Source organism: Raphanus sativus, chromosome 5 (assembly GCF_000801105.2).
Source record: "Raphanus sativus cultivar WK10039 chromosome 5, ASM80110v3, whole genome shotgun sequence".
NCBI lineage: Eukaryota > Viridiplantae > Streptophyta > Magnoliopsida > Brassicales > Brassicaceae > Raphanus > Raphanus sativus.
The window spans coordinates 3,903,184-3,924,638 of NC_079515.1; the positions used below are offsets into that span (position 1 = coordinate 3,903,184).

Sequence of the window (21,455 nt, forward strand, 5' to 3'; positions counted from 1 at the left end):
ATAATTTGACTGACTACTCAAATCCAAACCATACCATAGCTCTCTTTTTTTACTACTTCCCTTGTACAAATCTGTGTGTTAGCTCATGTTTTGCTCTAGCTTTTTCTTTAATTTAGACAATCTCCAACCCACCTCTATTTTAATTTCTATATTTTTTTCTATATTTTTCTCTAAAATAGTAAAACTCTATTATAGAGGAGGATTTACTCCAATGTATGTCTCTATAATAGAGTTCCTCTATTTAAAGAGGAAAATATAGAGATATGCTATTTCAATCTCTAAATATAGAAATAAAAAGTAGAATTCCTCTATATTTTCCTTTAAAATAGAGAAACTCTATTATAGAGGCATATATTGGAGCAAATCCACCTCTATAATAGAGTTTCTCTATTTTACAAGGTTTTATACTTTTTTCAGTGATGTGAACAAGTGGAGCTTGCAAAAACCCTTATAGCCTAATAATTACATATCCCAAACGACATCGTTTAATGACTTGCGCGACAAGGAGGAACTAAAAGAACCCTCTGGACGACTTAGCGAGTTACATAAAAAGACTTACTTCTAGCCGTCGTCAAACTGTATCTCTCTCGATTTGACAGAGAGAACCCGGAATCGAACTCTCTCTCTCTCTCTCTCTCTCTCTCTCTCTCTCTCTCTCTCTCTCTGTCCCAAATGGCGAACCCGACCGATAATCTCGACCCGAATCCACCAACCCGAGAACCAGAAGACGAAGTGGAACAAGCACAAGATCCGAACAGCGACGAAGGAGAACTAGAAGAGGAGGAGGAAGACGGCGATGATACAGTAGTATCCAATCCTCAAACCAAGACGGAATCGCTCTTCCGCCGCATGAGATCCGCTCCCGTGCCGGTGCGCGTCCACGACGTGATCGTCAGAGGAAACGACAAGACCAAGGACCACGTCATCGAGGCGGAAGTGGAAGCCGTGAGGGAAGCGAACACGCTGCAGGAGCTTCTAGAAGCTTCTAGGGTTGCCAATTCGAATCTCCGAGCGCTCGATATCTTCGATTCCGTCAACATCACGCTCGATTCCGGCCCTACTGAGCTCCCCGGTACGACCAATGTGGTCATCGAAGTCGTCGAGAGCAAACACCCTCTCACCGGCCAAATCGGTGCCTACACTAGAGCTGAGGTATTATTGCTCTAATCCAAGGCTTTGGTATTATTAGGCATTTAGAGACTTGGAGGCGTTAACAAATTATTTAAATTTTATATTTAAGTTTACATTTGAATATTTAAGTTTTTTTTTAGGTTCAGTTATAAAATTATTTTGGTGAATTATATAAAAATTACAATTACAAAAAAAAATATGTTGGTCAAGTTTGTGGATTTGCACTAACATTATTGCTAGTTTAACAGATTTTGATCAATTAGAACGATTTAGATCAATTTAAAACAGTTTTTTGGTTCAGTTATAAAATTATTTTGGTGAATTATAAAAATTACAATTACAAAAAAATAAGTTGGTCAAGTTTGTGGATTTGCACTAACATTATTGCTAATCTAACAGATTTTGATCAATTTAAAACAGTTTAAACCGATTTTATGAATTTTGAAAAATTGTTTAAACTGATTTTTTAAACGTTGTTAGAATCAGTTGACCAAAAAAAAAAAAAAAAAAAACGTTGTTAGAATCACAACAATTCACTTTTTGCTATGTTTCAGTTGAGTTTTGTTGTCTTCTTGGAGCTGTTTCTGTCCTTTTATTACTTGTGTGCGGTCTTGTTTGATAAAGTTTTTTAGAATTGGACATGAATGTGGATGATACTCTTGTTCTAGGCGAAGTCATCATGCATTGAAGCGTCATTGAAGTACAAGAACATTTTTGGGTATGGAGATATATGGGACGGGTCTATGGTGTATGGATTTGACAGCTCTGCTGAGGTTGGCATGGGGATGTATTTGCCTAGGTTCAGAGGACTTCCCACTCCTTTTAGCTCTCGTCTTTACCTCTCGACTCAAGACTGGCTTAAGTTCTCTTCTTATAAAGAACGGTCTCTCGGACTTTCCCTAGGGCTTCTCTCTAGCAAGTATCACGACCTTGTCTACACTGTAGCCTGGCGTAGCCTTACAGACCCGTCTCGTTCGGCTTCAGAATCAGTAAGGAGGCAGCTGGGACATAGTTTGCTTTCTGCATTGAAGTATACTTTTAAGTATGACCAGAGAGACTCGTACCTGAGGCCAACGAGTGGATACGCTTTCACATCTACTTCTCAGATTGGTGGTCTTGCTCCTGATAGCAGAAGCCTACGCTTTTTAAAGCAGGAGATTGATCTTCGGTGTGCTGTTCCTTTAGGGTTTTACAAGGCTGCTCTGAACTTTGGTGTCTCTGGGGGTGTCACGTTTCCGTGGGGAAGCGGATACCAGAACCGAGCTTCCTCTGTGCCGGAGAGGTTTTTCTTGGGTGGCAATTCATCGCCTGTATGCTCTTTGGGCGGGCCATCAGCGCTGTGGGGGTTCAGTACCAGGGGACTCGGTTCCAACGAGCCGAGGAGGAGAGGCGATGTTGAAAGAGATTTCGTTGGGGGAGATGCTGCGGTGACTGCGTTTGCTGATCTCTCGTTTGATTTGCCGTTTAAATGGTTGAGAGAGAGAGGAGTCCATGGGCATGTGTTTGCATGTGCGGGGAACATGGCAAAGCTAACGGAGAATGACTTTAGAAACTTGAGTGGTTCAAAGTTGTTGGAGACGTTTAGAACTTCAGTTGGTGCTGGGATCGTATTACCAGTTAGTCTCTTCCGTATGGAGGTTTGGTTCTTCTCATCACTATCCTCTGTAATGTGAGATGACTAACAGTCTAACACTCGGTCTTTTGTTTTGTTTTTTGTTATGAGACAGATTAATTACTGCCATATAGTGAAGAAACAAGAACACGATCGAGCAAAATCTGGTTTTTTCCTGACATTCTCGGCCTGAGGAGTTTTAGTTGAAGAAAAGCTATCAGCCTTGCCCCAATGTCTGGTAGAATTCTTCGGTTTCAGGCAGTTTGATTTATTATCTTATTTGATAAATTTTAGAAAAGAGTTAAGATTTTTTGGACATGTTTGCATACTTAAAACTTTGATGTATGTTTTTGTGTTCGGTCAAGAAAGAAATTCAAGATTCATTGAAATTTGACTTGGTTGCATATTTGTACTCATTTACAAAAGGTTTACGGATTTCAAGATTCTTTGTTTTTGTCAAGTTGTTGTGTGTACTGCCATTTACAAAGGTTGAAAGATTTCAAGATTATTACGGGTTTATTTTCTAGTGTTTTGGTTAAAGCTTTTTGGATTTGATTTTCTTGTGATGGGTATATTCTCAATGATAATGAATGATGAATATTAGAGGAAGAGAAAGAATGAAACTGGATAGTGAAAGAGGTCGGTGGTGGTAGTGGTGGGCTTCTCATTCCCTCACTTATCTTGTCAAATGTCTTGTCTTCTCCATTTCCACACTCCAATCCATATATGCAACTTATGATTTACTCGCTTAAATTTGCACATACTATATAGTATAATCTAAGTCTTGCTTCTCTTTGTTTTAGTGCCCACAATCTCAAACAACTTACTGGTTACTTTCAACTCGCTCTCTCTCTCTGCTCTATCACGTCATCCTTTGATTTTTCAACATTATACTCAATACCTAAATCTCAAAGGTAAAACCAGTATATGATTATGATTTCTGACCTACGAGCTTGAACTCCTTATACCCACGAGCCAATCATGTAAAATTAGCAAAAAGAAAAGATCAATCCAACACAAAATGATGAATAGGCCCCCATGCCTTGTCCCATTATGTTCCCTTCTCAATTACTACAACAACACTCTTCTCCACACAAAAAGATGTTTAATAAAGAGTCCAATAATATATATAAAGGACGCACCAGATAAAACTTAAGGATAAACCATAGCCTAACATTTTACCACCCACCAAAAAACAGAGAGAGAGATGAGAGGGCATGAGCCACGGTCAAGCTCCTCTTGTGCAGCTTGCAAGCTCTTGAAGAGAAGATGCACACCCACTTGCATCTTCGCTCCTCATTTCCGCTCCAGCGACCAGATGACTTTCGCCAAAGTCCATAAAGTCTTTGGAGCCAGCAACGTCAGTAAGCTTCTCAGCGAGGTTCCCGAAGAACAGAGACAAGAAACCGTCAACTCCTTGGCTTACGAAGCTGACGTCCGTCTCAAGGATCCTGTTTACGGTTGTATTGGAGCCATAGCTTCTCTGCAGAAGAAGATGCTTGAGCTTCAACATGATATAGCCGTTGCTCGCAGTCGACTACTTAGTGCTGCCCATAATAATGCTGGTGGTGGTGGTGTCAACAACAACAACAGCAGCAACCACGTGTCGTCGTTGTCCCCTTTGGTAGATGATTCTTCTCCTCAGCTTGCTGCTTTTCTTGATCTTGTACCTTCTTATAGTGACTTGATGTTGCTTGATGGGTCTGGTCTTGATGCTTACTTGTTTGATATTGGACAGCCTCCTTTTGTATAGGCCTCTCTTTATCTCTTTTATCCACTGTATTTGCACTTGCTAATAAGTCATCTTCACTAATGTATTATATTAATCCTAATATGCAAAATCATTTGCTTACTTCTATCATTTGTATAAAAGCTCAGATTAAATTTCAAAAATCTTAATGCAAAACGAGAAGACTAAGGTAGATGATGAGTGTCCTTACCAGTTTTGGACCAAGCGGGTCGGTAGGCCACGACGAGTAAAGTTAGGTTTCTTGCTTTTAAGATGCAGAGCTTCATTGTAAGTCAGGTCTAAAGAGGAGAGAGAGCACATGCTAATGTCAGCCCCCCTCCTAATTTTACCAAACATGAAACACTTGATGGGTATGCTTCTGTGATTTTCCTTCTGTGAAGTTTCAATAATACAGACTCATGTGTCACTTCTTGTCCATCAGGTCACAAGAGTCTTGTCCTTGAGATTCTAGATTGATGCAAAGTCACATAAGCAAAAAGCCAAATCAAATAGCTCTTTGTGGTGGGTTTGATCAGTTCCAAAAGTGAATTATGGAAAAGAACATGAACAACTATGATGCATTGTTTGTCCTGGAGCTCATTATGTGCTAAGTTGGTATTAGCCCATTCCTGAAAATTTGATTAAGCAAAAAGACTAATTGATCTGGAACTTGCATGAACCATCATAACATTACAATACTTCACAAAAGTACATCTTGATATGTCAGATATACTACAAGAGTTTCTTGTATCCTAAGGATTAAGAATAATAACAGTTTCTCCAATTTCTATGAGCGCTCTCAGATCCAACCATTGCTTCCTTTTGCATCACCATAGTAGTATAGCTTCTCCACAACCTAATACTACAACTTCTTACCTGCACAACAACAAGACACACTTCATGTTTTCAGAATAATATAAACCTTAAAAAGAAACATAATCAAGAGTAGATACCCTAAAGATATGGTTCCCAAATCAACAATCTGAAGCTTACATAAAGTTTCAACCTTTAAGATCACACAAAAATTAAAACTTTACCATATATTAATTCACAATAAAGATTATATCTTTTTACCTGAAGCAGCTCTACGTTTCCCAAGCTTGGACTTCTCAAGCTCCATTTGCATATCCATCAACATGTTCATTCGTTGCAACTCAATCTCCTTGGCAGCTTCCATCCTCTGCTTCTCCAATTCAATCATCATCCCCTGCTTCGCGCTCTCGATCCTCTCGTACACTTCTCCTAACTTCAGAATCGCTCTCGCCAGCTCCCTACACGACGATCCTTCACCTTCACCTTCACCAACACTCCGATCTACTACACCTTCCACTCGCCGATGCTTCCTCGCCACAAACCCCCAATCACCCTCCACGTCATCATCATCATCGTCCTCGTCGTCGTCATCGTCTAGAGAGCTTCCGCTCGAAACAGATCCCGCCGGTTTCGTCACCGGCGATCTGAAAGCTCCGGCGGCGGTGGATTTCTTTGCGGCGGCGGGACCGATCAGGAAATCCAGCCTCTCGAAGAAGCACCACGAGGACGAAGAAGGCTTGGCCTTCTCCGTCTTGTACTTCTTCTTCAGCGTGTCGATCCGGTTCTTGCACTGCACGTCGGTCTTCGGCCGGCCGTTGCCGCCGTGGCGAGAATTGACGGCGTCGGCGACTTCTTTCCAGTCGTTCTGACGGAGGTTTCCGCGGCTGAGGTGGACGTACCGGTCTCCCCAGGCTTCGATCAGCGTCGCCGTCGCGTCCTCGCTCCACCAGTCCTCGCGTCCCGGAGGTACACGGTGAGAGGAGCCTCCGCCGCCGCTTTGCGATTGGGACTTCGGCTGAGTCTCCGGCGTCGTCTCCATTCCGGAGGGAGGGAGGGAGAGAGGGTAACGTGAGAGGAGGAGGAGGAGAAGGAGAGGCTTAGAGATAAGGGTAGGAGGCAGAGAGAAATCGGATTTTATGATTGGTTGATTACCGGCGGTGACGTCATCAACGGCGATTATCCCTCTCTCTAACCGAACTAATCTTTAACTCAATACATCGAACCCGGTTTGGTCCTAAATAGGGTCCCACCCACTAGTATGGTCAATTTGTCAAACTCTGTTCAATGTCTGTGCTAATCCATTTGTTTCATATTAATTGTCAGTGTCACTTTACTATTTTTTTCTTATTATAAAAAGAGTGTTATTTTAAAATCACATGTAATTTAAAATACATTAATTTTATAAATAATTTCATTTATCTCAAATATTATTGGTTGGATATATATAATTAGTAAAAAATTAAATACATTTTTTTTTAATTTGTGTGAAAAATGTCAAAATGCTATTTATTGTAAAATGTAAAATGGAAGGAGTAATAATTTTTATTAAACTACATTAATTGAACTCATAGACTGATGATTTTATCGGTTTTGGGTTTGGATTGTTTTTGCAGTTATTATTGTATGGGAGTAGTCTATTTATCAATATAAAACACTACTCAATGTTATCGAAATATAAGCAAAAAAAGAATAATAAGGTATTTATATACCGAGCAATTATACATTTGTGTATTCGTGTGGGTAGATCATGAACGTACATAATCTAGGAGAGTTTGGAAGTGAAAATTAAAGATGGTGGGGTGTAATTAAGGGAAACAGGTGAGTAGGCTAAGAGTTAGGTAAAGGGCAAGAGAAGATCATCTAAAAACGTGTTAGGTTTATCATAGACTATAGTGTATATGTTTCGTACCGTGTCTTGTCTATATGTCCTTTTGCTCTCTTACACCAATTAATACGCACTCCATGCCTAATCACTACTTATAGAAGTGATGTTAGTTGAAACGTTATTTTAGTTTGCAAATAGTTGTATTGAAGTGGGGTTTTATGGTGACCAACAACATATATCAACTAGTTTCAGTGATTGTTGCTAACCCATCCAATCCATATACATCAATAGGTTTATAGGACTTTAAGAGGAGAAAAATTGATACTCTTTGGATACCAGTAGTAATCTCATAACCATAGGTAAACATGGCGTTTGCAACTAATCGTTCATATGCTAAGAAGGATTACTACTCACTAGGAGTCTAGGACTATAATCAGATTCATGTTGTGGTTCTGTTTTACATTACAATATTTCTGAATCACCGATTGGTTCAATCCATCAATCCTCTTAAATTTGCTGCAACTTAGCATTCATTCCTCTCGAATACTCGAACTGATTCTTGAAGACGTATAATCATGTCACATTTATTTCAATCACACATCTTACATGCCTACTTCCACACGTAATTGTAGTAGTTCAAAACTTCAAATAAGTGCTCAAGTATGGCTCTATAGGTAAAGAACTAGAGTTTCGATAAAAAAAAGGGTAAATAACTAGTATGCTAATTAAAGCTACCTTACAGTCATATTTTTGTAATCTAACTATACTGGTCTTATGTCTTATTCCATTGGTATCTTGGCACCATTTAACAACCGAGTAAACAGAAACGTGCATGGCATGTCGCCTACTGTTATTCGAATTAATTTGGTTCCCAGAGCACTTTAAGAACCTAAACTATTTCAAAGCCCACTTTCCTCCAAACTTGACTCTAATTAATATTCCCTGGGCTTAATAATATTAATAAAATTATCAACGAATCATGTACGCAATCACGTGACAAATATTAACTGTATATCTATATATACAGCAGAGATTGTGCATTTATACAGCACAACGACCCATAAATACAGCCGGGAGATGACGTCATCATCACCGTCTCCAAGAGCCTCGATGCTTCTGTACTGGAACGAGAACCAGTACGACGACCGGAACTTCCAGATTCACGGCCGGACAGTATTCTTCGTCGTGGCTCTGTTCTCCGTCCTCCTCTTCTTCGCCTTGCTCACTCTCTACATCCACCGGAGCTGCCTCCTTCGCGATCTCACCGACTTCCACGCGCCGTCTCCTCCGTTTACGCCGTACGTTAGCGGAGGTCTCGATCCGGCGGCGATTCGGAGTTTACCGGTTGTGCTGTGCCGGAGGGAGGCGGAGGAGGAAGAGAGGGAGTGTTGTATATGCCTCGGTGGTTTAGAAGATGGAGAGAAGATGAAAGTGCTTCCTCTGTGTCGCCATTGTTACCACTGCGAATGCGTGGACCGGTGGCTTATGACCGAGTCGAGTTGTCCGCTGTGCCGAGTCTCGATCAGAGTCGACTCGTCCATCCTGTTGCCAGTAAATGAGACTGAAACGACGACGTGTTGAGTGATGGTGATTTTAAGATATTTGTAGTTTTGGTTTTGTCATGGGGTTGAGTCAAGATATTTTGAAAATACAGACAGGAATAGCAATGGTTATAGTTTATTTGAAAAAAAAAAGATTTTTTTTTATCTAAATGTCTTTTTTTTTTTGAACTACCTTTTTATGTAAATGTCTATATCAAGTGATTGTCAAGTTCTTATCACTTCTTCTTCTGCAGATATTTTTTAATTTGTATGATTAAGATCTTCGTTGTAGGTGTAGATAATTTTTTTAGTTTTTATTGACTGCTTTATTGCATTCGTGTAGATTAAGCCAAGTAGTAGATTAATGGTCGCACCTAGCTAGAGATTCGTGTGAGAAGCCTCCAGGCTCCAGCCCTTGTATACTCAAAGTATTGACTGCTCTGTTGCATTTCATTTGGTTCAGTTTTTTTTCTTCTAATGGTAGAAACTGGAGCACAGGCTGGAGCCAGTTTTTTTCTTCTAAGAGTATTTTCAATCTCTTCGTTTTTTTTTTTGTAAATCAAAGGCGAGCCAACAAGAACAATCGAAGTCAAAACAAACACAAAGAAGTTATAAAACTCAAAAAGTTTATAAAACGTTGACAATGGTAAAATGGCCTTAAACCAAAAATGACTCTTCTAAAGACCCCAAAGAATATTATTACAAACGGAAAGTGTACCGAGATTATTATCCACACATACCCTATAAAATCAAAGAAAGAAAGGAAACATTCCGTACGAGTAACAGTCACAGTCCTGTAGTAGACGAATACCACCGTGGTAGAGATGAGTTTTTGTTTTCGATGGTCTTAGTAGCCTCCCATCGGTGGCATTCCATATGGTGGCATTGGTGGCATTGGTGGCATTCCAGGCATCCCTCCCATCTGTGGTGGCGGACCGTAACCGCCTCCCATCCCTGGACCACCTCCCATTCCTGGCATCGGTGGGGCAGGTAGAGCCAGTGGCAATAATTGGGCGTACATATTCTGTTTTCATAACAAAACCAAAGATATAAGCTGTGTTTTCAATATATTTAAGCACTGTTGGGATATGATGTATAAGCTGAAATTAAGTAGTAGTACCTGTTGGGACATGACATCCTTCTCTTCCTGCTCTTTGGCCTTCACTTCCTTCTGTGCTTCTAGTTTGTCCTTGATTAGTTCATCCACTTTCCCAGAGTATTCTCGGATAAACTGCCATAAAAGAAGGGAAGAAAGAGATTGATCATATGTATAGTGTTCACATGGTTTCTATCTCGTTTGAGTGATTCGGAGGATAAGTCACCTGGAGGAGATACGGGAAGGCAAAGTCGAGCATATTGTTGATCCAAGCATGTTCCAGAGCAACATCTGGTCGGATTAAGTCATAACAGACAAAGAGACATGTGGCAAAGCATTCCTTTTTACCCTGTTACAAAAAAAAAACGGATTTTCTTAATTTCATCTTCTGTTTTGCCGCATACCAAAAGAATAAAATAAATAAATGAATGGTTTTTATGATGTAATCGTGCTTGAAAAACATCTCTATATACCTGTTCAATGAAATAAACCAGAAGTTGTTCTGCGAGGTCATGGTCGCCGGATTGTGAAGCAGTTTCCATACAGTCCTTGTACATGTTATCTTTCTTAGACAACGCAATTGATTGCTTCCATCTACCAGCTTTCTTGTAGATATACGCAGCCACACGTCTCATTTCCACAAGCTCGTGTTTCTCAATCTGCGAAGATATAAGGATTAATTGAGTATATAAGCGAAGATATGAAACGTTATCACGACAGGTAGATTTAAAACTCTTACCTTCTGAGCGAGGCCTATCTGGTCAAAGCTGTCATGCAAATCAATAGACTCGCGCAACCTATCGTAGTCTTCTTCTTCTACGTATATCTCATTCAGCGCTTCATTTACAGCAGAAACATTGTTGCTCTGAACTGCAACCATGTAGGGCTTGATAAGGCGCAGCTGACCAGCCTGAGATCAGGAAGAAAAATATCTATCAGATATCAATCATTATTAAGCCACTGCTGATAAGCTTTAAAGAGGCAAAAATCAAACAAAGGGTCAGCCTCGAACCTTGCGCATGATATCCACCACTCGTGTGTGATCTAACCGCAGAGCAAGCACATTGAGAAGATCGTTGATTATATCAGGGTGCTCTTGCAAGTAGAAGTGAACGGCTTTGTAGTAAAGCTCGACATTCGCAACCTTGGCGACAATGTCTTTGAATTGCATGTGCTCCCATGCTTCAGGAGAATGGTTCATGACAGTCGTTGCAGCATTATCAAACTCATCGTATTGAATGTACAGATAGGTAAGTTCCTGCCAATGCTGTTGCTCATCACAGGCTCGTATAAGCTTTGGAATATTGAGACGAGTGGAGAACAACTTGATGTGTTCCATAAGCTTCTCATAACGATATCTGGCGTACAGTACACCCAACTCGGTGAAGATCCCCATGTGAGCCCGTTCCAGACCAAGTCCACTCTCCATAAGTGAGATTAATTCATTGAAGCATCCTCTGTTCTGGTAGAACTCGCTGACTTCTTCCAGGTCATCCACCTGTTAGAGGATAAAAAGATTAACCTGTGGGACAAAAATATCATGCAAAATCGAAGAAAATTTTCACCAAGATCAGGTCATTGTTCACCTGTATGATAATGTTAAGTCCACATATTTGAGCCAGTCGGAATTCTTCTGCATCAACACAAGCAAAGCAGACTTCCTTCCATGTCTTTGCACTGTTGGCTTTCCTTGCAGCATCCACAGCACCTTGGAACTGCTGCAACTTCACAAGCGTGACGGCTAACTTGCCCCAGTTCGATATGAACGCATAAATTATTTTTGCAGCCTCGTACAAAGCTTCATCATACAGGCGATCACCCACTTGTTGTAGGTTAGCAACGTTTGGCATCAGAATAAATTCCTCTATCTCACCCAACCTTTCAATCTTTGCATAGGCATATATGAGCTCACTATCAACCTTGGGTTCCTTCACCTTCTGTCTAACCATAAGAAGGTATCTGACCAAGTCATCATAGACATTAGCATCTTCAGTAGCACGTATGACCTCCAAGAAATGAGTGGCATCATCAGCTCGGATAAAAGATTCAATTGCATCACTGACTAGCCCATCCCTGAGTTGAGCCTTGGCGACTTGGGTCCAAACAGAATCTTCTTCGACCCGGAAAGCAAACTCAACAGCACGCTCAATGCTTCTGACGTTATCCAGCAATACGTTGACAGCCTGAACATTTAAGTTAAACTTCTTGAAAATCGCAAATGCTTCTTCATATAATTGGGCATCAACCGCCACTTCTCCAACAGCCGGACCATCAAAGTTATCCAGCCTGTTAATGTAATCCATAACTCTAGACGGATCTGCCTTGATAGCTGTCAGTATAAGTAGATTTTGCAGATTAAAGTTTCCGCTGAATGCAGAATTTTGAAGCACAATCTTTTCAAGAAGCTCGATAAGCTCATGTGGCAGATCAGCAGTCATGAATGCTTTAACAGCTGCAGAAACTTGCTCTGGGCTCTTGCTTTCGGGTAAAGCAGTAGACACAACTTGGTCAATAAGTTGTCTTCTATATTCATTTTCTTCCATAAGAACCTTATCCCAGAGGTCACCATCCATCCTCTCCACTACATACCTGCAGTTGGAAGGTCGTGCGTAAGCAAAAACTACAGAGGAAACCGCTGTGGAATAAGTAAGAAATTTGGTTAATTGTAAACAAATACCTGGCTTGTAACTTGAACAATGAGTTCTTGTTGGTGACATTGATGAGTTCCTCATCACATTGTCCTCTTCTGTATGCCACAACAGCCAGGGTGGGATCACGTTTCTCACAGTACTTACCCACAACTTTAGAGTCGTAGTAAGGATTGGTGGTCAGGAAATGCTCAGGGTTGTTGTTACTGTCTATGATAATTTTACCCAAGGCATTATGGACATGGACATCTTGGCTTCCCTCACTAACTAGATGCTCCAAGAACTGAGTGAGGAGACGCAGTCGATTTCTGAAAAGACAAATACATCTTATTTTAAAAACAAAGGGGCATATGAACGAAAACCAAGATGACAAAGAGATTCACACCTCTTCTCGCATTCCTCAACAAGGGGTTCAACAGGAAGCAACGAACGAACAGAAAGAATGAGGCCTTTTATAAAATCTTCAGGGCATTCGTCATCAAGCAACTGCCCCACAACTAAGGGAGCATTCCCAGGGTTCACCTGCGGAAAGAATCATATTATGATTATTTAATGCATAAAATGCAAAACGTCCACACATTAACAGTAGTCCCAAGAGAATCCATACCTTCTGCACGTAGCCTTCAATGTAACGAAGCATGTTGTTTGTGTACAGGTAATGAGTAAGATCAGGTACAAAGCCAAAACGGTCGCAGACATTTATCAAAGGACGGGCATCAGGAAGCTTAGCCTCCATCAAAAAGTTTTTCGTCTTTTCAGCATCATAAAAGTTAGACTCTCTAGTGACACGCTCGACTTCCTTTATTTGACCCGTCTTGGCAGCTGCTTCAATGTATTTGAAGTGAATCTCAGGATCCTCACTATCGCACAGAGAGAAACCATTGTTTATCGTCAGAATACAAACACAAGGATTCTGCTTATTTACAGGAATGACAGTATCTGATATATCACCTCATACTCAAATATGAACCTAGGAAAAAGTATAGCCCTTCATACGACTTGAACTGCTCAAAGAGTTTAATGCATGAATCGACACCAAGTTGCTCACAGTACTCCTTGCAAGCCTGCAATGATATGTACTCGTCAGTGTCACATTAAACAATGGAAAAAATCATATCGTACAACAGCACAGCACTTACCTGAACTATTATCTGAAGGTTGCCTCTAAGGTTGACCAGCAGAAGATCCTTCATGCACTCCATAGCCCACTCGCTAGAAAGAGTACCAAAAAACTCGACAAGAGCCTGCATTTTGAACAGAGATATGTTCAACCACTCGACCATTCAAGAATTTAGCAACCGAATATTAGTTCAGAGGTTACCTGCGGCTCAATAGCATGTGTGTTCACAATTACACGTTTAATATCAGGTAACTCTGAGTAATGCTGCACAAAGCAAAAGGAAAAGAGGTTAGGGATAACAAAAGAAAAAGATAATACATCTATATATTTGAGCAACACGAGGGCGGTCATAGGGATAACGAAAAAAAAGTAAAAATGGAGCAACAACCTTCAAAGATTGGATATAAAGTCCAGCCTTTTCACAAAGCTGAGCAACACGAGGGCGGTCATAGTGGCTGAACATCCCATTTGCTAAAATTGCATCAGCCACATTGGGAAAGGTTACCAAATTGATCTCCAGAACCTGAGTTAACAGTGGAGTAAAAGCTCTGAGAAAGGAATACGAATAGGAAAAGCAAAGCCAGATACAACGTGGCAACTCTTTTCAACCTTAGTCTGCAGAAAAGCATGCTCAGGTAAATTTGGCTTCAGAACATCCAGAAGGAAAGCAGTCGCTTCACGGATCAGGTTTCTCTGCATATGCACAGGTAAATTAATACATGATAATTCTCCTGTAATGGGCTATATATTTTGTTTGTATACACTATTTCAAACATATTTACCGACCTGAAGGAAAAGATCAGTGATGGTGTTGTAGTCAACTGGACAACCTCCTTCCATTTGGGACATCATTAAAGCAAAATTTACTGCTCCCTGCATAATAAACAACATCAGGTTAAAATTAATCAGCCGGAGTTACTTCTTCATGAATCTTCTTGTGCATACGCAGAAAGAATCCAGTAAACCCGTCTTTCAAGGGTTAATATGTTACAAGTATCAAAATGCATCATACTAACCTGGGGATCCGTACGGAGTATGGTTTGCAAAAGAAACATGTAATCAGGTGTGTACCCAACCTAAAATCACAATATGAAACAATGTTAGATTATTAGCAGAATTAACTTCTGGGTAACCATTACTTGGGAAGAAACTTATAGCTTACCTGCTTTGAGTAAATCAGTATTTTGTCAAACTCCCTTCGCTCTGCAAAAGCTGCTACAACTTTTGGAGTAGCTCGAGCTTTGATGTATATTTTCAGAGCCAGGTCATTATCTACAGTCTGGAACAGAATAGATTATCGTTACAGGATGCTAAAGGAGACAATGAAGGACAATGATAAATTTAATGATTACCTTGACAAGGTCTCCAAGTTCTTCACTGCATTCTAACTTATCCTCTGCCAACCAGTTTTCCAAGAGGTTCTTCTTGTTTTGATTCACAACAAGGCGAGACAGTTCCAAAGACTCATATGAATTGAGCTTTCCTCTAGTCAAAAGGGTCCCAAAATACTGTAACAATGGAGGAGTTTGCCCTGCTTGTACTGGAACACTCTGCAAAATTGAATAGTGCGATGTTGTAGTTTTAGATTGGTGCTACCTACATCTAACAACAGTTAGCATGTCCGCAGAGGATTACTTGCTTATATATGGAGAACATACCTGGAATTTAGCCACCGTATCAGGTGTCCGTAGAATCCCCTGAGGAGATTCAGCAGCAAGCTCGGCAGCCTCTTTGTACTTTGTTTGAGCAAATAACTCTTGAAACCGCTGGACAACCTGCAACATTCAAACTGAATATGAGAAATTGATCACCAACGAATGACTCTTTTTGTCCAGCTGGCTTTCGTTAACTTCAGTTACTCCAGTAAACAAAACAGATCCACACATATGAACCAAGGTAAACATCACATACCAGATTTTCTGCACCAGGGAGGTTTCCTCTTTTAGCCAGATTGACAGCAAGTTCCAAATTGTTCAACTGTTATACAAAATCATAGAGTTGTTAACATGTTATGAAGATATAGATAAATTGTATCGAGAAAAAAAACGGGGAAAAAAGTAAACATACTTGACCGCTGATAAAAGGTATTATCGTAGCCTCATTTACTGTAGCCAGGAGAACTTGTCCTCGCCTATTAATGGCATAGAAACCCCCAACTGAAGAAGCTTCAGAAGTCAAGAAAATTGGGTCTGGGCTTATCCGATTTCTGTAGATGGCAGAAGCCGTCTCTAAATCGTATACAAACAACAGGCCAAGCTTGGTGATGACGTATATCAAGTTAAATTTGTGAGAGACCTGTCCGAAAAGGAGAGAAAATGGTGTCATAAAAATTTCACCGGAAACTCACTGAAGTTAACTGAACTTCTAATGCAACTACATACCTGCATGGCTACAGGAAAATCATCAGCAAAATCTGGGGGGAAGAAGAGATCTGCCTGCTTCTTTGAGAATGATGGTTTTCCTGCAAAGAAAAAAAATTGCCCAATTTTAGAGATCAGATCAGACACCAATTGAAAGCGTAACCAAATAGGCTAATAACCATGAACAGATAGAGCAGCTGAGGAAGCTAACCTGGTTGGGCGCCAAGCTCAATGACATGCAATTTTGATGTTACCTGTCCAGCGTTAAAGCTCTTGCTTGCAAAGGATATAAGAATAGAAGGATTCTCATTCCCAGGGACCTACCGTTAATAACGTTGCTTGTTATACTACAATTCAAGATCACACCACAGGATGAAAAAACAAATTAAGCGCTTAGTTCACCTTAAACTGGGCAAATGAAGCAGCATGTGCTTCAAGGGCCTGACTCCGCTGTTGATCAACAGAGAAAAGCTGCATATTCCCTTTTACCAATTGTGGCCTCTACAGAAAATAATAATGAAAAGCTCCAGTCAAGAATATATACAATGCCAGCCATTATAATGTCTTCATCCAACCTAATATGTAATCCAACCTAAAATGTGTCGCATCAAACCTACCTCAGGAGAGCCAGGGGCAATACCAATCAACACCAACCACTTCTCATTGGGAGAGCACTTATAGTTAATAATTTGATTGTTGGCCAAATTGGCTGTCCTATCAAACATCTTAACAGGCTCAGAATCACCTAGAAATGTTGGAGCAAAATTAGAAACAACATAAACATGATATGAAGAAGATGGCAATAAGTTAAAGATATAAAACCTTCAATCGACCAATGATACACGGATGTTTGTGTGACCAGCCCCAACATCTTTGGTGTAATCCATTTCCAAAAAGAAACCTATAACACATGGGCGGTTAATATCCAAAAGAAAAATATAAAACCTATAAAATCAGAGTCCGATAGTGTACAGCATAAAAGAAAATCGAGTAACAAAGAGTTTGTTTCAATGATCACACCTGCTCAGGCATCTGATATGACTTCAACTTTGCTTTTGCTTCGATGTTAAATATCTGCAGATGGTCCTGAGTAGTTCCTGGAACTTGAGCTATATACAAATTAAGGGAAAAAAAGTGAGCAACAAAGGAAGAAATAAGTAAAATAGCTATTGTAACGAAACATCTAATACAGACCTAATAGGCACAACACAGTTATAACGGATATATCACACGTCAGAAAACATAGAACTGTATACTGAAGTCTCCAATAATATTGAGAGCAAAAAAATAAAATCAAAAGCTAACAAAGCGTTGGAGTTATCAATGATAATCCCAAGAAGAAGAAAACGTAAAAAGGAAGCCTATTCTAGGTACAAGGTTTAGTAGCAACAGAAGGAAACGGTCGAATACCTTTCAAGGCAAGGATCCTCGAGTTGGGGTTCATAAGTGCAGAATCAGCAGTTATGGGTCTCCTAAGAGGCTGCATCGGCATATTCATATCAATAATCACAACGCTGTTCTGAGGCGCCGTCTCTCGCACACATATGTACTTGTCAGACTCCATAGTAACATTCGTAAACGTGATGAACTGCTGATTGATCCCAATGCTCGGAAGCTGGAGACAAAAAAAAATAATCAAAAACAAAGCAGTCACGTCGCGTAGTTCATTAACTTATTAACAAGATCCGAGTGAATCAGCACACTGGACTAAACGACAAACTTAAAATCCAGGCTCGATACATAGATCTGAGCGAATATTGGGGAAATCTGATCAGATAATAACACAAGCTAACGAATCCGAAACGATCGAGGAGAAATTCAAAACAGTAATTCAGAGATTGCAACTATAGAAACATGTTAATCGTCCAAAATCCTAGCTCGATTCCAAAGAGAGATATGTTACTAAAAATGGAGACGGGACTCCGACTCACCGTTAGGACCTCCTTCATCGTGATGGGGGCGTTGGCTGCCGCCATGTTTGACCTCAGATCGCGGGGTCAGAATCAGATCCACGGCCGGGACGGTACCGTCAACGGCCAGGGGAGAGAGAGAACCTGAAGAAGATTTGAAATCGATGTCAGATCTGAGAGGTAAGTAGACGATAAAAGCTGATGAAGGAAGGAGAAGAGAGAGAGAGAGACTCACTTTTTTTTTTCTTTAGGTAGTGAGAAATGACAAACAGCGATCCAATCGAACTCACTCGTCGATTATGAGGGGAGAACCAAAGGAGACGACGTGCTTATAACCCGATCGGGTCGGGTCGAACTTGATCCGTGACAATCCATGGGTCGGGTTTTGAGAATTTTATACGTATACTAGATTTTGACCCGCTCTTTTTATATTTTTTATTTTAAATTTAACTTTTGATATTTATTTTTTCTTTCTGATTATATTTATATTTTTTTATAATCTTATCTGTGTATAAATTTTAATTAAAATGTATTTTATTAAATAATAGCAATATAAAAATTAATCTCGTATACGAACGGTTAAGGCTGGATTGCGGGTCAAACTTGCCCGCTGATCCGCCAACCCACGGATTTTAAATTTTGTTTTTGGTTAAAAAATATGACCCGCATAACCCGCAAACAAATAATTTTGTATCCGCATCCGCTCTGCTTAATTTTGTGGTTATCCTCGGGTTATATACATATTTTAAAAATTATTATTTAATTTAATTACTATAAAGTATATATATAATAAAAAAATTATACATGATTTAAATTTTAAATTCTTATTTTTCAATTCTTGTATTTTTAAATAGTTGGACCAAAAATAATTAGTTAGTGAAAGGGTCCAACAATTTTTTAAGCAGATTTTTTTTTGTAATGATTTCATTTTAATAATATAGATATAGTTTGTTTAGATACATATTTGAAAGAAAATGAATCAATTTTCAAAAATTTGTTAGATTGTTTGTGTAAATATTTGAAGAATTAATTTTTTAAAATTAATATTCAAAAAGTAATATTCAAATTGTTAGAAATACCATTAGTTAAGTACTATTTTAAATTGCTATCCAGAGTTATATGACGTGATCAATGATGAGCCTGATTTATAGTTTACTCCTTATTATTATTGTATGGTTAAATTAGAGTAATGGATCTGATTTAATAGAATCAAGAGGGCCGAGATATAAAAGTGATAAGGCAGTTAATATAAGTGTAAAGTAGTTATTGTTTTGATTTGATAATAAGGGACGGTTATAAGTAATTAATAATCAGGGACGGGTATAAAATTTAAAAAGATGGACAGAACCTTTATCAACTGTGGAAACACCTTAGCCTAATGGTTAAGGTCTAAAGGCTTTTACATCCAGGTCTGGGATTCGACTCCTAAACTATGTAATTTATTGCAGATTTTCTCAAATCCAGGTTTTAAGTCCCGGAGAGAGCGCGATTTATTAGGCAACTATTCAGATTATGGAAGGAAGGATTATATGCAACTATGCGATTATGTAAGGAATGATGATCTTTATAGGACGGCTCAGATGATGCAGTTAGGCGTAGATCTTCATAAAACAGATATAATGTTCCTAATAATTGTAATATCATAATAAATCAGCGTTAAAAAAAGAACCTTTATCAACTGGTCAAACAGCAAAATTAATAGAATAGACTAGATTCTGACCCGCCCTTTCAAAGGGCGGGTATATTTTTGTTTTAATTTTTAATTTTTTGTTTTATAATCATATATGTGTTTAATATTATTTTAATATATATTTTTGTTAATTATATTAAATATATCAAGTTACATAACTATACTTTTGTGTTATATGCATTTTAGAAATCATTTTTAAAATTTATTTTTAAGCTCTATAACATATTATATTTTCTTATTAGTTACCTAACATAATTAGTCAAGAATATTTGTATCTAAAAACTCCAATTTGGAATAGACCCAAAAATCAAAGTATCATATTCTATTAGATCTGGTCTACATACTCGAACGGTTCTTAAAGTGTTATATCCAAAACCAATATCAAACTCAACCCGCAACAAAAATCGAACATAATTTTTGAAAAATGTTTGAAAATTTTATTTTCTAAGATATCCTGTTAAATATATATGTAAATGAGTTAATATGGTCTTCGCTAACTTTAAGTAAAATCATATTTAATAAATATTTTAATCGAATAACCTATTTAAAACCCATTAAATTAAATATATTCATATGAATATTTATTTCTATTAAAAGTATAGTAAAACCCGATAAACTTTGTTAAGCATATAAAATAAATGTCACTAATAACCCGTTCCACCATCAATTAATATTAGTTAACTCTATTAAAAGTTCACTTAAAACCCATTAAAATCCATTTTTAACATTATGTACTTTGTTAATCTATAAATTTAATGTATCTATATAACATTCACAATTTAATGTATGTATATAACATTCACAATTTGAACAAATTAATGTCTAGCTGATACTATAAAGAGTAATTAACATATAACTATACAAACATATGCCAATAATTTAACTATATACATAAATCATTCATATAAACTAACATGTTATATTAATCAAATAAAATGTGATGACAAAAGAAACAAATGTAACCGCATTTGTTATTAACAAATATTGGAATATTAGTTAAATTATTGACATATGTTTCTATAGTTATATGTTACGTTTGATGACATATGTCATCACATTTTTGGATTTGATAAAACCCAAAAAATAAGGAATATTTGTTATTATATATATATATCTGTCGACAGTATTTGTATTAGAAGAAAAAGGTGGTACCCGAGATTTTTGGGGCTGGAAGTTACAAACGATATGTTGATTAGTAAAAAGTAATTATAGTTATGGAATTAGATGCAAAATATAATATTTAATTCAGAAAAAATAGATGCAGTTATATTTTAATTTGGACCCAACTAATATCAATTGGACATGTTGAAGAATTAATAGAATAGACTAGATTTTGACCCGCCCTTCAAGGACGGGTATATTTTTTTGTTTTAAGTCCTTGAACAATTTTAATTTTGTTTATGTGATTTCAATTATATATGTGTGTCTGTGAACAATTTTAATCTTTATGTTTGTGTTATTTCAATCATATGTTTGAATTTATCAGTACGTAAACATGAATAAAATCGAAAGTAGGAAATACATAAGAAGCTTAAGAAAAAAGAAATTGAAAAACCCATAAAGATAAAACAGTAGTTCAAATAAAAAGAGCATTATAAGCATCTTCAAAAGTAGGATACAAAACTCCATTAACAGTTCGTAAATCTGTGAAGCTGGTCGATGTTTTGCTCTTGTTTAAAAGCAAATGCAGATAAAACAATTCGCTTGTATTGGAATTATTTTCATGCTTACTAATTGTTTTCTCTTTGTTCTTACTGTTAATTTCCATCCAATCTTGATATTGCGAAGTTTGATTCGCCTTCTTTGTTGAGATATACCCAAAATCATCATCTTTATGTGTAGCTTCTTTGTCACTTTTTTCATATTTTTTCTCTCCATCTATAGCAAATAAGATTTAAGACAATTTGAAAACCAGACATTTGAACATCAATCTTAACTGAAAAAAAATTATTGAATCGTTAACAATTAGAAAATCTGACC

The 21,455-nt window shown here is 38.2% G+C and overlaps 5 protein-coding genes across 5 annotated transcripts; 3 read left to right on the plus strand and 2 right to left on the minus strand.

Annotated features, from left to right (window-relative positions):
• The first annotated feature begins 514 nt into the window (after nucleotides 1-514).
• On the plus strand, nucleotides 515-3,272 carry LOC108837170 (uncharacterized). The gene is made up of 3 exons (XM_018610238.2): nucleotides 515-1,152; nucleotides 1,800-2,768; nucleotides 2,859-3,272. The coding sequence occupies exons 1-3, from the start codon at nucleotides 673-675 to the stop codon at nucleotides 2,934-2,936; spliced, it is 1,527 nt and encodes a 508-aa protein (XP_018465740.1). The 5' UTR covers nucleotides 515-672; the 3' UTR covers nucleotides 2,937-3,272.
• A 590-nt stretch (nucleotides 3,273-3,862) lies between these two features.
• Nucleotides 3,863-4,599, plus strand: LOC108859160 (LOB domain-containing protein 21). Its single transcript, XM_018633019.2, has one exon. It carries the CDS (start codon nucleotides 3,951-3,953, stop codon nucleotides 4,494-4,496), a length of 546 nt encoding a protein of 181 aa, XP_018488521.1. The 5' UTR covers nucleotides 3,863-3,950; the 3' UTR covers nucleotides 4,497-4,599.
• Nucleotides 4,600-5,130: 531 nt separating this feature from the next.
• Nucleotides 5,131-6,489, minus strand: LOC108859158 (trihelix transcription factor ENAP1). Its single transcript, XM_057011125.1, has 2 exons — nucleotides 5,547-6,489; nucleotides 5,131-5,348 (listed from the first exon to the last, which is right to left on the minus strand). The coding sequence occupies exons 1-2, from the start codon at nucleotides 6,322-6,324 to the stop codon at nucleotides 5,335-5,337; spliced, it is 792 nt and encodes a 263-aa protein (XP_056867105.1). The 5' UTR covers nucleotides 6,325-6,489; the 3' UTR covers nucleotides 5,131-5,334.
• Nucleotides 6,490-8,047: 1,558 nt separating this feature from the next.
• Nucleotides 8,048-8,890, plus strand: LOC108859161 (RING-H2 finger protein ATL66). The gene has a single exon (XM_018633020.2). The coding sequence runs from the start codon at nucleotides 8,188-8,190 to the stop codon at nucleotides 8,689-8,691; it is 504 nt and encodes a 167-aa protein (XP_018488522.2). The 5' UTR covers nucleotides 8,048-8,187; the 3' UTR covers nucleotides 8,692-8,890.
• A 350-nt stretch (nucleotides 8,891-9,240) lies between these two features.
• LOC108859155 (clathrin heavy chain 1) lies at nucleotides 9,241-18,162 on the minus strand. Its single transcript, XM_056986324.1, has 31 exons — nucleotides 18,021-18,162; nucleotides 17,807-17,929; nucleotides 17,286-17,490; nucleotides 16,896-16,984; nucleotides 16,698-16,776; nucleotides 16,493-16,620; nucleotides 16,278-16,376; nucleotides 16,087-16,195; nucleotides 15,897-15,976; nucleotides 15,583-15,810; nucleotides 15,427-15,492; nucleotides 15,174-15,290; nucleotides 14,868-15,065; nucleotides 14,678-14,794; nucleotides 14,532-14,591; nucleotides 14,302-14,388; nucleotides 14,125-14,208; nucleotides 13,904-14,038; nucleotides 13,717-13,779; nucleotides 13,535-13,639; nucleotides 13,347-13,459; nucleotides 13,003-13,255; nucleotides 12,781-12,917; nucleotides 12,425-12,703; nucleotides 11,334-12,336; nucleotides 10,760-11,245; nucleotides 10,487-10,657; nucleotides 10,221-10,406; nucleotides 9,974-10,096; nucleotides 9,772-9,882; nucleotides 9,241-9,675 (listed from the first exon to the last, which is right to left on the minus strand). Exons 2-31 carry the CDS (start codon nucleotides 17,849-17,851, stop codon nucleotides 9,499-9,501), a joined length of 5,133 nt encoding a protein of 1,710 aa, XP_056842304.1. The 5' UTR covers nucleotides 17,852-17,929; nucleotides 18,021-18,162; the 3' UTR covers nucleotides 9,241-9,498.
• Between the last annotated feature and the right edge of the window lie 3,293 nt (nucleotides 18,163-21,455).

Coding starts and splice junctions, on each gene's coding strand:
- LOC108837170 (XM_018610238.2), top strand. CDS start 673: ATGGCGAACCCGACCGATAATCTCGACCCGAATCCACCAACCCGAGAA. Junction 1,153..1,799: donor GTGCCTACACTAGAGCTGAG/GTATTATTGCTC, acceptor CTCTTGTTCTAG/GCGAAGTCATCATGCATTGA. Junction 2,769..2,858: donor TTAGTCTCTTCCGTATGGAG/GTTTGGTTCTTC, acceptor GTTATGAGACAG/ATTAATTACTGCCATATAGT.
- LOC108859160 (XM_018633019.2), top strand. CDS start 3,951: ATGAGAGGGCATGAGCCACGGTCAAGCTCCTCTTGTGCAGCTTGCAAG.
- LOC108859158 (XM_057011125.1), bottom strand. CDS start 6,324: ATGGAGACGACGCCGGAGACTCAGCCGAAGTCCCAATCGCAAAGCGGC.
- LOC108859161 (XM_018633020.2), top strand. CDS start 8,188: ATGACGTCATCATCACCGTCTCCAAGAGCCTCGATGCTTCTGTACTGG.
- LOC108859155 (XM_056986324.1), bottom strand. CDS start 17,851: ATGGCGGCAGCCAACGCCCCCATCACGATGAAGGAGGTCCTAACG. Junction 13,780..13,903: donor TTTATATCCAATCTTTGAAG/GTTGTTGCTCCA, acceptor TGCTTTGTGCAG/CATTACTCAGAGTTACCTGA. Junction 10,407..10,486: donor AGATAGGCCTCGCTCAGAAG/GTAAGAGTTTTA, acceptor ATATCTTCGCAG/ATTGAGAAACACGAGCTTGT.